General features: G+C 37.3%; 2 protein-coding genes and 1 pseudogene across 3 annotated transcripts; 2 read left to right on the forward strand and 1 right to left on the reverse strand.

Annotated features, from left to right (window-relative positions):
* Window positions 1-326: 326 nt before the first annotated feature.
* On the forward strand, window positions 327-3,202 carry LOC308696294 (oxaloacetate tautomerase FAHD1, mitochondrial-like; annotated as a pseudogene). Its single transcript has 3 exons — window positions 327-580; window positions 1,355-1,609; window positions 3,065-3,202. The product of its transcript is annotated as an oxaloacetate tautomerase FAHD1, mitochondrial-like (transcript).
* A 700-nt stretch (window positions 3,203-3,902) lies between these two features.
* On the reverse strand, window positions 3,903-8,476 carry msrb1a (methionine sulfoxide reductase B1a). The gene is made up of 4 exons (XM_081360079.1): window positions 8,026-8,476; window positions 6,701-6,843; window positions 5,270-5,384; window positions 3,903-4,894 (listed from the first exon to the last, which is right to left on the reverse strand). Exons 1-4 carry the CDS (start codon window positions 8,078-8,080, stop codon window positions 4,875-4,877), a joined length of 333 nt encoding a protein of 110 aa, XP_081216205.1. The 5' UTR covers window positions 8,081-8,476; the 3' UTR covers window positions 3,903-4,874.
* A 1,070-nt stretch (window positions 8,477-9,546) lies between these two features.
* Window positions 9,547-12,306, forward strand: ndufb10 (NADH:ubiquinone oxidoreductase subunit B10). The gene is made up of 4 exons (XM_081367693.1): window positions 9,547-9,940; window positions 11,576-11,714; window positions 11,808-11,947; window positions 12,139-12,306. The coding sequence occupies exons 1-4, from the start codon at window positions 9,793-9,795 to the stop codon at window positions 12,222-12,224; spliced, it is 513 nt and encodes a 170-aa protein (XP_081223819.1). The 5' UTR covers window positions 9,547-9,792; the 3' UTR covers window positions 12,225-12,306.
* The last annotated feature ends 1,317 nt before the right edge of the window (window positions 12,307-13,623 follow it).

Here is a 13,623-nt window from a genome sequence, read left to right on the forward strand (position 1 = left end):
TTGGATGGCCAAACTAGGAGCGTCAGCAAAGCCTAATTAATATTCAATAACGCAGCTTTCGCCATTGGCCAGATTTCAAGAACTCTTGTGAGACCTAGTTAATATTCATAAGGTAAGCCGTTTGCCGTAGTAGGATTATTGATATCGTTTATCGACTTCTTCAAGCCAAATAATGTTTCTTGGACTTTACTCCAGACAATCATATAAGTTTCTTGATTGTTCTATTTGTACTAGATTTACATATTTCGTAATGTACTACTAACGCGTCTCATCGCCCTCCGTTATCAAGCGACCAAAGGTCATTTTATTTCCGGCTGCAGGACAAAATGAGCACGAGGAATATTGTTCGCTTTTGGGAATGGGGAAAGAAAATAATATGCGTCGGGAGAAACTATGCAGATCACGCCATCGAACTCAAAAATGCAATTCCCAGCGAGCCTGTGCTCTTCCTGAAGCCCCCGTCTGCTTACATTAGGGAAGGGTCTCCTATTCTGGTCTGAAACTATGTTGGGTGGACCTCTGTCCCTCTAGGGGGTTTCGGGGGCATGCTCCCCCGCAAGAAAATTTTGTACATTTTAAGGTTAAATTAATGCATCAATCTGATGCACTTTGAGAGCTAAAAATTAAGAGCAAATATATAAGTATTCCTATGACGTAAAATCCATATAGCCAATAATATGTACTGTATAAATTAAAATGAATATTTCAAAAGTATATTTTACATTACACTATAGTATAGGAAAATTACAATACTTTTGTCCTAATTTCTTCACTTGCAAGAAATAAACCCTTTAGCTTTTATTTTGGAGAAAACACCAGATCACCATTCTGATCGCGTGAGCAAAGTGCGCACTTTTCTTTAAATCACGCAGCATAAACAGAATGCCTATAGGCTACTTAATTAAAGTATTGTGCTGTTTTATAAAGGCACAAAGCCATATCACGATTTCGATTTTAGTTCGTTGGCAAAATATAACGCTAGAGACCTTTATGTTAGGCTATAAATTTTACATCTCATGTGTTTGGAAAAGGGAGAAGAAGAGCGAGTTCGGCAAAAGGCGGATTCGAACTTCGGTCGAACCAAAGTCCTTGGTCGAACGCATCTAAAGCTACTTTCAAGCACTTCACGCCCTACGACCTATGGCCACTGTAGATATTTAGAGATGGGCGTCTTTTTGCCAAAAAGACAGGCACTTAGTGCAAATATATGCTCCATTATAGGAAATGTATAAAAAGAAGGATTTTTCTTCCACTCGCTTGGACGAGAAAAAAATCTCTTGGTGTGGTAGGGGCTCTCACTGGCGCCCCCCAGCTGTTTGCGCCCTAGGCGACCGCCTAGTTTGCCTATGCCTAGAAACGGCCCTGCCTGGACATGACAGCTCGAGACATTCAGGACGAATGCAAGTCCAAAGGTCTTCCATGGACCCTGGCCAAAGCTTTCAACACCTCATGCCCCATTAGTGACTTCATCCCCAAGGAGAAGATCCCAGACCCTGGGAGCATCAATCTGTGGTTGAAGGTGAACGATATCCTGAAACAGAGTGCAAGCACATCCCAAATGATCTTTTCCGTCCCATTTCTCATAAACTACATCAGTGAGATCAGGCACGTGCACACATAGACATCAAAGGGGGCTTGAGCACCTGCCCTTTTTATTCCTGGAGAGAAAGTGCCCTTTTTTCTGGGGTTCTTTTTTTCTATTTTTGAAAAATAATATATATTCCTGTTTGCGCACAGCTTCCCTGTCAAACAAATATATTTATTGAATTAATTAATAATAATTTAGCCGTAAATAAAATGACCCACATGATGACCTTTCACCTCATTCCTCACGCTGCACGCACTTTTTTATTTTATTTCGCGCGGCTATGCGCACTACCAGAGGATGTCTTCAAATCTGCGGCTGCTGGTAAGTGGCGTTTCATTCTCAGCGAAGTGATTTTGATGTTCGTTTACTTATTATTATTTTACAAGGACGACGTGAAGAGAGCATGCAGAGATGTTTATATTGCTGTGTGTAACGTTAGGCTATAGAAGTAACTGTTTTCCTGAATGCCATCAAGATTGAAACCGAGACTGATTTCATAGCAGGTCAATAAACAAATAGTTAAAATTAAGTCACTTACATTTTAGACGCAATGACTATTTTTGTTCTGTTTCAGCAGCGAAAATAGTTCCAAACAAAGATCACTGCAGAACCATCGCGAATCTCACAGCAACACTAGTTGCATTATTGAATGATTCGGCATTTTGAACGAATCAGTTGAGTCAAAGATTCAATTACCCATTCATAAACTGCCTCATTCTGAATAAATCAGCCGTTTGAATGAATCGTTTGAATGAATGACTCAATGACTCGCTCATTAAGACGGTCGCCTGCCGCCTCCTACTGGCGGTTTAGTTTTATAAAGTATCATTCTTTTCAACATTCCTTATTTGTATATTCAAAAATATTTAAAATAATCCAAATTAATAGTTATAATTTTTCAATGTTAATTATTTAATTTGATTGGTAACAGCCTAGTGTCTTATTATTTTAATTGAATATATTGATCAAATTTGAGAATTTGAAATGAAAGATGGAGCATACATTTAATAAAATTAGTGGAAAAATGCCCTTTTTAAAAGGTACAAAAAATTAGTGTTTTCAAACAGTGATGTAATGAAACATTGACAATTTAAGTTTGAAGGGAGAAAAGCCTCTGTTTAGGCTATTAAGGAAATGTAATTTTGCCAAAAGAAGAACTTTTATTTTAAATAAATGTTCGTTTTAAATCAGCCAACTTCAGTGTGATATGTTACCATATTATCATGCTTAACACTGAGAATTTGAATAATTGTAATGTGATCAGATGCAGATATCTAAATCAGAGAATATGGGCGGTTTGTGGGTGGATTATTTTTTTTAAACAGTGGATTCGGGTGACTCAAAGTGCACCAGATTAATGAATTTATCTTTAAAATGTACAAAATTTTCTTCCGGGGGGGCATGCATGTTCCATGTGCCCCCTTTTATACTTTGAGCACCTGCCCCTCCAGAGGTCTCTGCACGGCCCTGAGTGAGATCATCTCTTTGGAAGAAGGCGATCTCATTCTCACTGGGACCCCTAAAGGAGTGTCAAGCGTCCAGGAACATGATGAACTTCAAGCTGGGATTGATGGCATTGTGACTATGACATTTAAAGTTGATAGAAAAAGTTGATTTTATCATTGAGAAAAGTCTCAAATAGCTGCAAAGCACAAGCATTTTGATTTGTTTTAAATTTGAATACAATGTTTGACAAGGACACATTCTCTGAATGGGAAACGTATAATGTTTAATCTTTTCTAAATAAAAAAGATCTGACTACATCATATTTTGTGGTCATCTCATGCTATTCTCATTCTGCAAAATGACCTGTGGCTGATTTGCTTTCTCACTTTCAAGACCCCTGGCCCTCAAGTTACAATGTGTACTATTTAACGGGACAAAATGTACTTTAATCAGAGCAGTTTTGTTTTTCGAATTGACTAATTATTGCATATTGTAGATCAGTTACATGAATAAACATGAAAAACAGCAGCTCAACCACATGTGTAGGAAAATCTATTCTCAAATATCACCTTTCAGTAGCCATTTAAGTTGATGCTGACACCAGAAAATTGATATGGCGCAGTTACACACACACACACACACACACACACACACACACACACACACACACACACACACACATAGGCTACTGCTACAAAGACTGTAAATGTGTCTTTATAGGTTCAAAGTATCAAGCTCTATATTCATTCCCATAAGCAATTTATTTACTAATCCTGTTTTTTAAAGATGTTTAAGGGGGATTTTAAACTTTAAACATCTCCTGGGCTTTTCATCAATATGTAACAACAGAAAAATGCAGCAGGTTATTAAAAATCAAACAAGTTTAATGACTGAAATCTTTGTAGTGAGCACACAAGCAGTGATATACAGAAACAGCAGAATGTTTCCAAAAGTTGATCTTTTGGCATTGTTCTAAACATGTAAATACATAAATTATTTAAAGTGGTAAACATTTTAAAGCTGATCTCCACATGACCAAGTGAGGCTGCAGAAATTATGTCAGTATTTAGGATCATTGTTATCAAGTCACCAAGAAATACACATTAAAGTAACTATTGATCTATAACAGGCAAACTAAGATAAAATGTGCACTAGCATTCAGAAGTTAAGACTCGAGTTAGTATACGGTTTTTATTATTATGAAATAAAGAACGTACTTTTAAATAAAGTAAATATGCAAATATGCGTTCAATCCCATTTCAAATAAATGCAGTTCTTCTGAACTTTCTATTCATCAAGAATCCTGAAATAAAAGATCATGGTTTCCACACAAATATGAAGCAGCACAACTGTTTTCAACATTGATATTAATCAGAAATGTTTCTTGAGTGTCAAATCTTCATATTATAATGATTTCTGAAAGATTATGTGACGGTGAAGACTGGAGTAATAGATTGCATTTTAACATATAGTTAAATAGAAAACAGTTCTTTTAAATTATAATGATCAAATAAATACAGCATTGGTGAGCAGAAGAGACTTTTATTAAAAAAAAATGTAAAAAATCTTAATGACCACAAACTTTTGAACGGTAGTGTATATTGTGCAGAGTATAAAAGATTTGATCTGGCATAGTTGTGCGTATTGATTGCTAGTAGCAGTTATTGGGAGAAGCTTCTTCATGTTTCCCATGAGGCTGTTTTACACATCATCACTCTGAACGCTCCTCTGTGGGCTTTTCATCAGAGTGTTTCATTCACCATCCACACGGTACACGCATCCAAGCTTCTCCATATGCTCTTACTGAAACATCCTCGCATGCTTATCCAACCATCCGGCTCTACTGCTGCTCATTCTTGACTGTGGAAGAACAACTGTATTAAAAGACATACTGTACACAGATAGAAGCAGTTATCAATAGCTTACTTAAAGAAATACAGCATATTAGTATGTATTGAGATCACTTTAACCATTAGTTTACAAATTCAGATCACATTCACAATTCAAATTCTATCACCCCGAATTATTATGGGGCATTATTTAATAAAAATATACATCTAAATACAGTAGTCAACATTTGAAGTGGATCAAAACCTTTCATCAAAGTATATATGAATTTTGAACAATACCCGTTCTTGTCTTAGGACAACTTTGATGAACTTTTTTGATCCACTTCAAATGTTGACTACTGTACAATAACACAGCCTACTTGTATTGATTGTTGTAAAACTATACCTTTAGGAATGAACTTCAGAGAGCTGCTGAATATTCAGAAGCGCGAGAGGCCGCGCTTGGGTCCATCATTCACAAACTCATGGCCAAGACCATTTCCACACTTACCACATTTAACCTGTAAAAGATGTCACAGAATTCATTGTTCACATTCTCCAGATAAGAGATTCAAGGCCGGTTCACACCAAGAAGGATATCTATAAAGATAACTATATTAGCATCCACACTAATACACAATATCATTTTTTTTAATTATAAGCGCGCGCTGCAGTTTTGTCGTCTACCCCTTTAAATGCTCCAGCGCTTTAAAGCAGGATGGATTCTGATTGGCTGTCAATTTTTTATCGTTCATCAGCTGGAAAAAAAATTTTTTTCTGAAAGTGATTTCAACGATATTGTTTCTCTGTGTCGTTATCATTACATTTGTGTTGTGAACTCTGCTATTCTTTTATATTTAGAAAGATTTTTAGAACTACATCTTTATCATTATCTTAATAGTTATCATTCTTGGTGTGTGAATGGGCCTTAAAGGAAAAGTTCACCCAAAAATTAAACTTCTGTCATCAATTAGTCACCCTCAAGTACGGTTGAGCTTCTGTTTACCATATTTGTGTGCTCTATCTATGTCCACTGATCAATGTTTATATGTGAATAAAAGCCTAAATTCAATCTGCTCATTATAAAGCAATTGTGTCTCGTAAGAACTCTTGAGAAGAGTTTTTTTGGTGAATAGTCTTTCACCAAGCAGAAATCCCTCAGATTTTATTAAAATGTCTCTTTTGTGTTTCGAAGACGAACAAAAGTATTACAGGTTTGGAAAGACATGAGGCTTAGTATATTATAACAATTTTCATTTTTGGGTGAACTAACCCTTTAACAACTTTATGCTGCCTTCACATGCTATCAGAAAGTTCCTACTTCCCACTTCTGATGTCGTGATTACAAGCCTGTCGCATTCAAGTGATTTGTTGTCGGAAAGAACAGGAATCTTGTAGGACACCAGGTCTATTTATTGGGAAATTCTTATTAGAGCCAAAAGGATATTTAACGTCCCATTCGTTGACAACCATATAAACTCACCGTGCTCATCTATAGTCATCTTGCTGACGATTCTGGAATTTCGGTCAAATACAGCCTATTTGAGCTGTGTATAACACATACAATATGCTTCAAATGATTACTCAAGATGTAAATATGCACTACTTTAACAACAGGGCTTAAGTTTATGGCTCGCCCAACTCGGGAACTTGGGTATCAAAATTATCCCCAAACTTCCCAGTGGTAAATACAACTTGAGAGGGTGTTCATGTCCAATGTTTAACTAGGAAACTTGTATTTACAATAATTCCCATAGCACGTAAAGGCAGCATTAAGTGTTCAATGAAATCGTGCTGCACTGCAGTTCTTCTACAGGGAAACCACTTTAACCTTTACCTTGTAAGCGCCCCGTCTCTCCTCATGTTTAGACACACTGTCTTCATGGATGGTTTCTGTGAAGGCTGGCCAGGGTGATGAATGCTCATATTTGGATCTGCTGGAGAACAGCTCATATCCACATTCAGCACAAACATACATGCCTGCAGGAAAACACACACACAAGCAGTTGGAATAAGATTCAGATGATCTTATTTTATAAAAGTTACTAACCCACTATTCACTAATAAGACTATTCAAAAACATTGTCTTGTAGTAAAAAAAATATACTAATGAGCCAAAACATTATGAGCAGTCACGGGTGAAGCGAATATCGTTGATCATCTCGTAACAAGGACACATATTAAGATCTGGGTAGATTAGATAGAAAGCAAACAAGCAGTTCTCGTAATCAACATGTTGGATGCAGGAGAAATGGGCAGGAATAAAGATCTGGGCGACTTTGACACGGGCCAAATTGTTCTGGCAAGGCGTCTGGGTACTGTGGGACGACGACAGTGGAGGGAGTGTGCCGCTCTGGACAATGTTCTGCTGGGAAACCCTGAGTCCGGCCATTCAAGTGGACGTAAATTTGACACGTGTCATATACCTAAACATTGTAGAAGAGCAGGTACACCCCTTCATCACACTGGTGTCCCCTGGTGGAAGTGGCTTTTTCAGCAGGATACTGCACATAATGAAGAGTTCAAGGTGTTTCCCCGGCCTCCAAATTCCCCAGATCCCAGTCCAATTGAACATCTGTGAGATGTGCTGGTCCAACAAGTTTGATCCACAGCGACTCAACCTTGCAATCTACAGGACTTACAGGATCTACAGGATGATCTGGTGCTAACGTCTTGGTGCCAGAGACCACAGCACCCCTTTAGGGCTCTTGTAGAGCCCACCTCGGCTGGGTCGGCGCTGTTTTGGCAGCCCGCAGTGGGCCAACAGCATATTAGGCAGGTGTTTATAATGTTTTAGCTTATCAGTGTATTGCTCACTGCTAGTTCATGTCAGTTAATACATTAATTCATGTTAAAAAATTAGACTTTAATGTAAAGTGTTACCGATTAAACTGATCACTGAGACTTAAGGATGAAGAAAAGCAACTCGCATTAACATAAATGAACCTTTAATGTTACATTTTATTGATGCTTGACAATATTAAATGGAAAATAAACATGTCAAAAATAGTGGAGAACCAAGCACACAAACACCATGTGTGATAACTTTAAAACAAGACATTCCCATAGTTTTACTAATCACATAACACAAGTTACATATGCGCTTACATAAGTTGCCTTGTTTACGTATGTTATACAGTAGCTACATCGGGGTCAACTTACCAGTCTCAAAATGATCTTTATAAAACTCCCCTCCGGAGAACGAACAGAAAGACATGACTACGAAGACTGTGGTGAAGTTAAAACGAAGGACTGTAACTTTGTGTGTCAACTGGTGCTTTGGTTCAGTGTTAAATGGAAGAAGCGTGTCTGTACCACGTGATCACACATACAACCGGCACATCCGGGAACTTAACTGTCAATTTCGTAACCGCCCCTTTTTAGGGGAAAACAAGCCAGACTTCCCATAGACTTCAATACAAAATAGCGGCACAAAACAACGTCCGTACACAGCCGGCAGACGTGTATAACTTAAGAAATCACTTAGATGAAATATGTCGAGTAATTATATGTCCACCCTGCCTTCCATAGAGCGTGAACGATACATTTATAAACTTAATTTGGGCAACTTAAAAACATATCCCGTTTCATTCTACCAGCGTCAAATTAGTCTAACAACCCCACCCAGTGGTTTACCCGGACACTTACTCGTACCTCATCGAGTCACCTATATGGGGTAGCCAGTGAATGATTTTACTACGGTTTTAAGAAGTAAACATCTTTAAATGTATAATATTGTGTCTTTATATTTAGAGTAGCTACTGAGTGCACTTTTCTGTCCAGCTATACAACTAGCCTGATTTAGCTTTCGATAGCATCATCCGTAATTCATGATATTTCCATAACAGCAAGATATTGATGATGATGGCAGGCAGAGATGGGCATAAATACATCATGGAAATGTATTTAAAATAAAATAAAAAATACAAAATACTGTGTGGAAAAAATAATTAAATACAAATACATAATAGGGGTAGCCTACTGTGTGAAAAAAATGTTTAAATACAAATTACATGTTTGTAAGGGTTAGTACACGTCCTCAATCCGTTACTGTGTATGGCGCTAGCCGGATTGTTTTCCCCTAAAAGTGGGCGTGAACCTTTTCAGAGACGTTCTATGACGCTACGCCGGTTGTATGTATCGCGACTGCACACTTGTGTCAAACAAACACATGGTGGCAGAATTTTTTTTATATATATATCACAAATGAGCCACGATATTATTGCAAAATAATAGTTTCTCAACCATAAGAACCAACTACTACACAATAGACATCAGGCATCAGCTATAGACGACATGAACATAACAAAACCACACAAACATCTATTCTGTGTAACATAACTACACAAATTACATGTTACTTAAACTTATTAAACCTATTTTAGTTGATTTTGTAAATATAGACGAGTAATTGCTGAGATTTCTCAGTAAGAATGCCAGATTTAATGGGAAGCTTAAAATTACCTATTCATATTTATCAATCCCTTTTTTTTACATATTGTATTTGACTTTGTTGTAGTTTTATAATTGAGAACTGTAAGTATTAATGTCTCAATGCATTTTTTAATTAAAAAAATATAAAAAATAAATTTAATTTAATTAAATAAAAAAATATTGTACAGTAGTAGAACGACGACATCTATTGGTAGAAAATAACAATTACGTGTTTAACCTTTCACCTTCAACCTGGCAGTTAATAAACTAGAAGAGGAGAAAAAATGGCAATTTTATACAGATTAATAGCATTAGTTTCATATTTTTAAATAGAAATTATAAAAAATGTGTAAAAATAATTTCCATTCAGTTTATTAATCGTAGCTCGGTGACCTTTCACGCCATGTTTTGTGAACCGCGCATGCGCACTGAGAGACGGGAGCTTGAGGTCGATTAAAGGGTTTTTGAAATTTCCATTTCAATTAATGGTCGAAAATGCCGGAGGATCACGACAAAGATGTGTATCCACAGCCTCCCCGCCAGACTCCAGTGGTGGATAAACAAACTTCTCTGCCGAATCCAGCTTTAATACTGTCTAAGCTCTTCTACTACTCGGTGGATGTGCCAGTGACCACATTCAGAGGTGACGTGCATTTGAGACTGTTTACATCTTTAAAGGCATCCAGTTATTATTCATCCAGTTTCACATATAGTAGCCTTTGTAGTGTGAAAAGCACATTCTGGACATACATTTGTGTATGTTATGGTGAACTGATCTATCTATCTATAGTTCTGTCTATCTATCTATCTATCTATCTATCTATCTATCTATCTATCTATCTATCTATCTATCTATCTATCTATCTATCTAGTTTAGGGTCCCATTCTCATTATTAACTAGTTGCTTATTAGCATGAATATTACTAGAATATTGGCTGTTTTTAGTACTTAAAGCACATATTAATGGCTTATTCTGCAGGAACATATTCTACATCCCTTAATCCAACCCAACAAGTTACCTAAACTTAGCAACTACCTTACTAACTATTAATAAGCAGGAGTTTATTGAGGCAATAGTCGTAGTTAATAGTGAGAATTGGACCTAAATCTAAAGTGTGACCAAAAAATTTGTCGCAAATTATGAATATTATAAAACAGTATTGCTACTATTTTAAACATAAGGGAAAAAAATACATTTTTAACAAATTAAATGTCGAAAAGCACTTATTCTGTGTTATCCTGAAGTTCAAACAATAGAGTTTGGTGCTGGCAGAACCAATACCATGGGTTCGCTTCCCAGCAATATTAACATGCATGAAGGAAGGAATAATAATGTATTCCTTTAATGCAGTTTATACAAAGCAGTGCAGAATGTAGCCTAAATATCCTCACAGCGTAGCTTAAAGCTTTTCTTCATTGGTTGGTTGATTTTTATAATAGCAATGCATTTTGGTTTCATTTCAGTTTTGTTTATTGTCATTTCAGTCAAATACAAGAATATAATGGAATATTCTGCAGTGCAAATTGTATGGAGGACAAATATTAAAATATCTTTAGACATTGTTAACAAAACTGTAACAATATCAGAACAATATATTCAAAGGATATGCATTTTGTTACTAATCACATTTTAGGGTGTGTTCACACCTGGCATGTTTGGTTGGATTAAAACAAACTCTGGTGCGATTGCTCTGTTAGTGCGGTTCATTTGAATAAGTGTGAACGCTGCCATCTGAACCCTGGTGCGCACCAAACAAGTGGATCGAGACCCCTGAAAAGATGGGTCTCGCTCCGTTTCCAAACGAACTCTGAACACAACTGAACAATTGAAATATGAACAACACAGACCAAAGACATCTAACCAAAAACGATAAACACAATGTCACAAAAAGTGACCCTAAAAAGGACCGAATGCTCAAGAATACCTGTTTTTTCTCGTCATAGTCGTGACTCGTGATGTTGCCCATTACAGTTCAGTACAGGCATCAGAACAGAAGCAGATCTTCATTTGTGTGTGTGACACAGGGATTCCTGCCTCAGTTTTGACTCCTTTACACACACAGCATTGCTTAGAATGTTCGGTAAGTTGCGTCATGAAATATACGCAATATAAGCCGACCAATCAGGTTGTGAACATATCCCTATGTTGTTAGGTCCGGACCAAGTGAACAAAGCGAACCGAACTACAAGTGTGAACACACCCTAAAATCTACTTGGCTTGTAATTCTAATCTTGACCCTTACTTTATTGCCCTCCTGTTTTTTGTTTGCTCTACCAGGTATTATCGAAGGCATCCAGGGCGATAAGAAGTCCCACTACTACCATCAGAAGTTTCGCCGTGTTCCTGAGCTGACTGAATGCCAGGAAGGAGATTATCTGTGCTATTATGAGGCCGAGATGCAGTGGAGGAGAGACTAGTATGTTCATCAAAAAAGCATTGTAGTCCTATTGTTCATATATCTCTATTTTTGCACACAATCGTTATCTTTTTCTTTGAATTTTGTCTGCAGTAAGGTGGACCAGGAGATCGTGAAGGTGATCCAGGAGCGTCTTCGGGCCTGCCAGCAGCGCGAGGGTCCCAGTTACAGACAGAACTGTAACACAGAACTGAAGCAGTTTGATCAAGTGTCCAAGGCCTTTCAGTCACGCTGTGAGTATTCTGTCAGGTTGTAATGTCTTATGCGCAATTAGCAGTGGTCAGTATATAACACAATGGGACAAGCCCAGTTGTAATAGGTGTTGTCTTAAAACTACTTTTCAATTGACAATGAAACCAAAGCTATGTTTATATGAATGTACAGGAATTAGTATTTCGGCTGTTAACCTCTTTATTTCTTCTAGACGGGGACCTCGGCGCGTACGCCAGCGGACGAAAGTGCTTGATGAAACAGAAGGAGAGGATGATGGCAGAGACACAGAAGGCATAAACCTCCTGTCCTTCAGCTTTTCTATGTCCGTCTCTCTCTTACCTGTGTATCAAAGTGTAAAATAAAGTTTATTGGTAAGTGACTTCTGAGTAGCTGTTATTTAATAAAATCCTGCCAGTGTCAGAGTTACCTTATATATTACTTTCCCTTCAATTCAATATCAGTTGTGTTGTTGGCTTTGTAGAGACATTTCCTACATTTTAAAAATCAGATTACAGTTTATTTCATGTACTGTATGTATCAGTGCTTACCGGTATATGCCATTTGCTGGATAGAGTCGGTATGAAACGGAGGTTGAAATGCGAGTTACATAATAGGATTACTTTTTTAAAGTAGCCAGTAAAGTAACACATTACTTTAAATTTACAACAAAATATCTTAAAGGAGAACTCCGGTCAATTTTAACATTGAGCTCATTTTTTTGTACATTTGGAGTGCTGTCAATACAGAGAACAACGACAAAAATCGGTGTTGCCTACACCATGTTATCCTCTTTTTAAAATTTGCACCCTGTTGACTTCAATGGGGCAAGTTTTAAACCAGCTTTTAGCCTCTTAACATCCTTGATGTGTCATTACAAGTGCACAGGTCATGTGAGTGATTCCTTCGGAGTGAACGCGAGTCAATCTGACTGCAGTAGATGTGAAAGATATGAATAAAAATGATGTTTATTCAGTCAGCGCAAATACCTGTGTTCACATCCTGTTTTCGGTCGAAGTCCATAGTAATCGATTCTCGAGTTCATGCGCGTGATCATAGGTACTAAACCAATGCGCGTGAACTCGACAATCGATTACTATGGACTATTAGAGTAGTGCAAATTGCAATATTGTATCAAATTACTTTTAAAAGTTACTGACATATATCCGAGAACAAGAAAAAAATGTAGCGTGGGACTTGATTTTGTCCATGGGGAATTGATTGGATGACTGTGGTTTGCTATTGGTCAATCTTATGTGAGTGACAGTTGATCCCGCCCTCACGCCCTTAAACACGTGATCAGAGAAGAGATGACACTGCAAGAGGGAGGGGAAGTTTTATAAAAAAAATAATGTGCATGAATAAATCACCTATAAATACTGTAATATTCCAGTAAAATAAGAATTTTACTTGTTTAAAATCTGTGTCAATACACTTATCTATAAAGATATATATAACAGATCAGATTTTGCCATTCAAAAAGTTGTGTGTGTGTGTGTGTGTGGGGGGGGGGGGTACGGAGGTTTTCAAAAGAAATGCAATACTTCTATTCAACAAGGATGCATTAAATTGATCAACAGTGACTCGAGGGGCAATTGAGAATTGAATGTCCTTCAAGATGGCACCCTTTGATCGGTTTACAGTGTAGTGCTAAACTCTGTGACCCTAGTAGGCGCTGTAGTGAGGGTGGGGTTAGCTC

This window comes from Scardinius erythrophthalmus (assembly GCF_964197995.2).
Source record: "Scardinius erythrophthalmus genome assembly, chromosome: 1".
NCBI classification, from domain to species: domain Eukaryota; kingdom Metazoa; phylum Chordata; class Actinopteri; order Cypriniformes; family Leuciscidae; genus Scardinius; species Scardinius erythrophthalmus.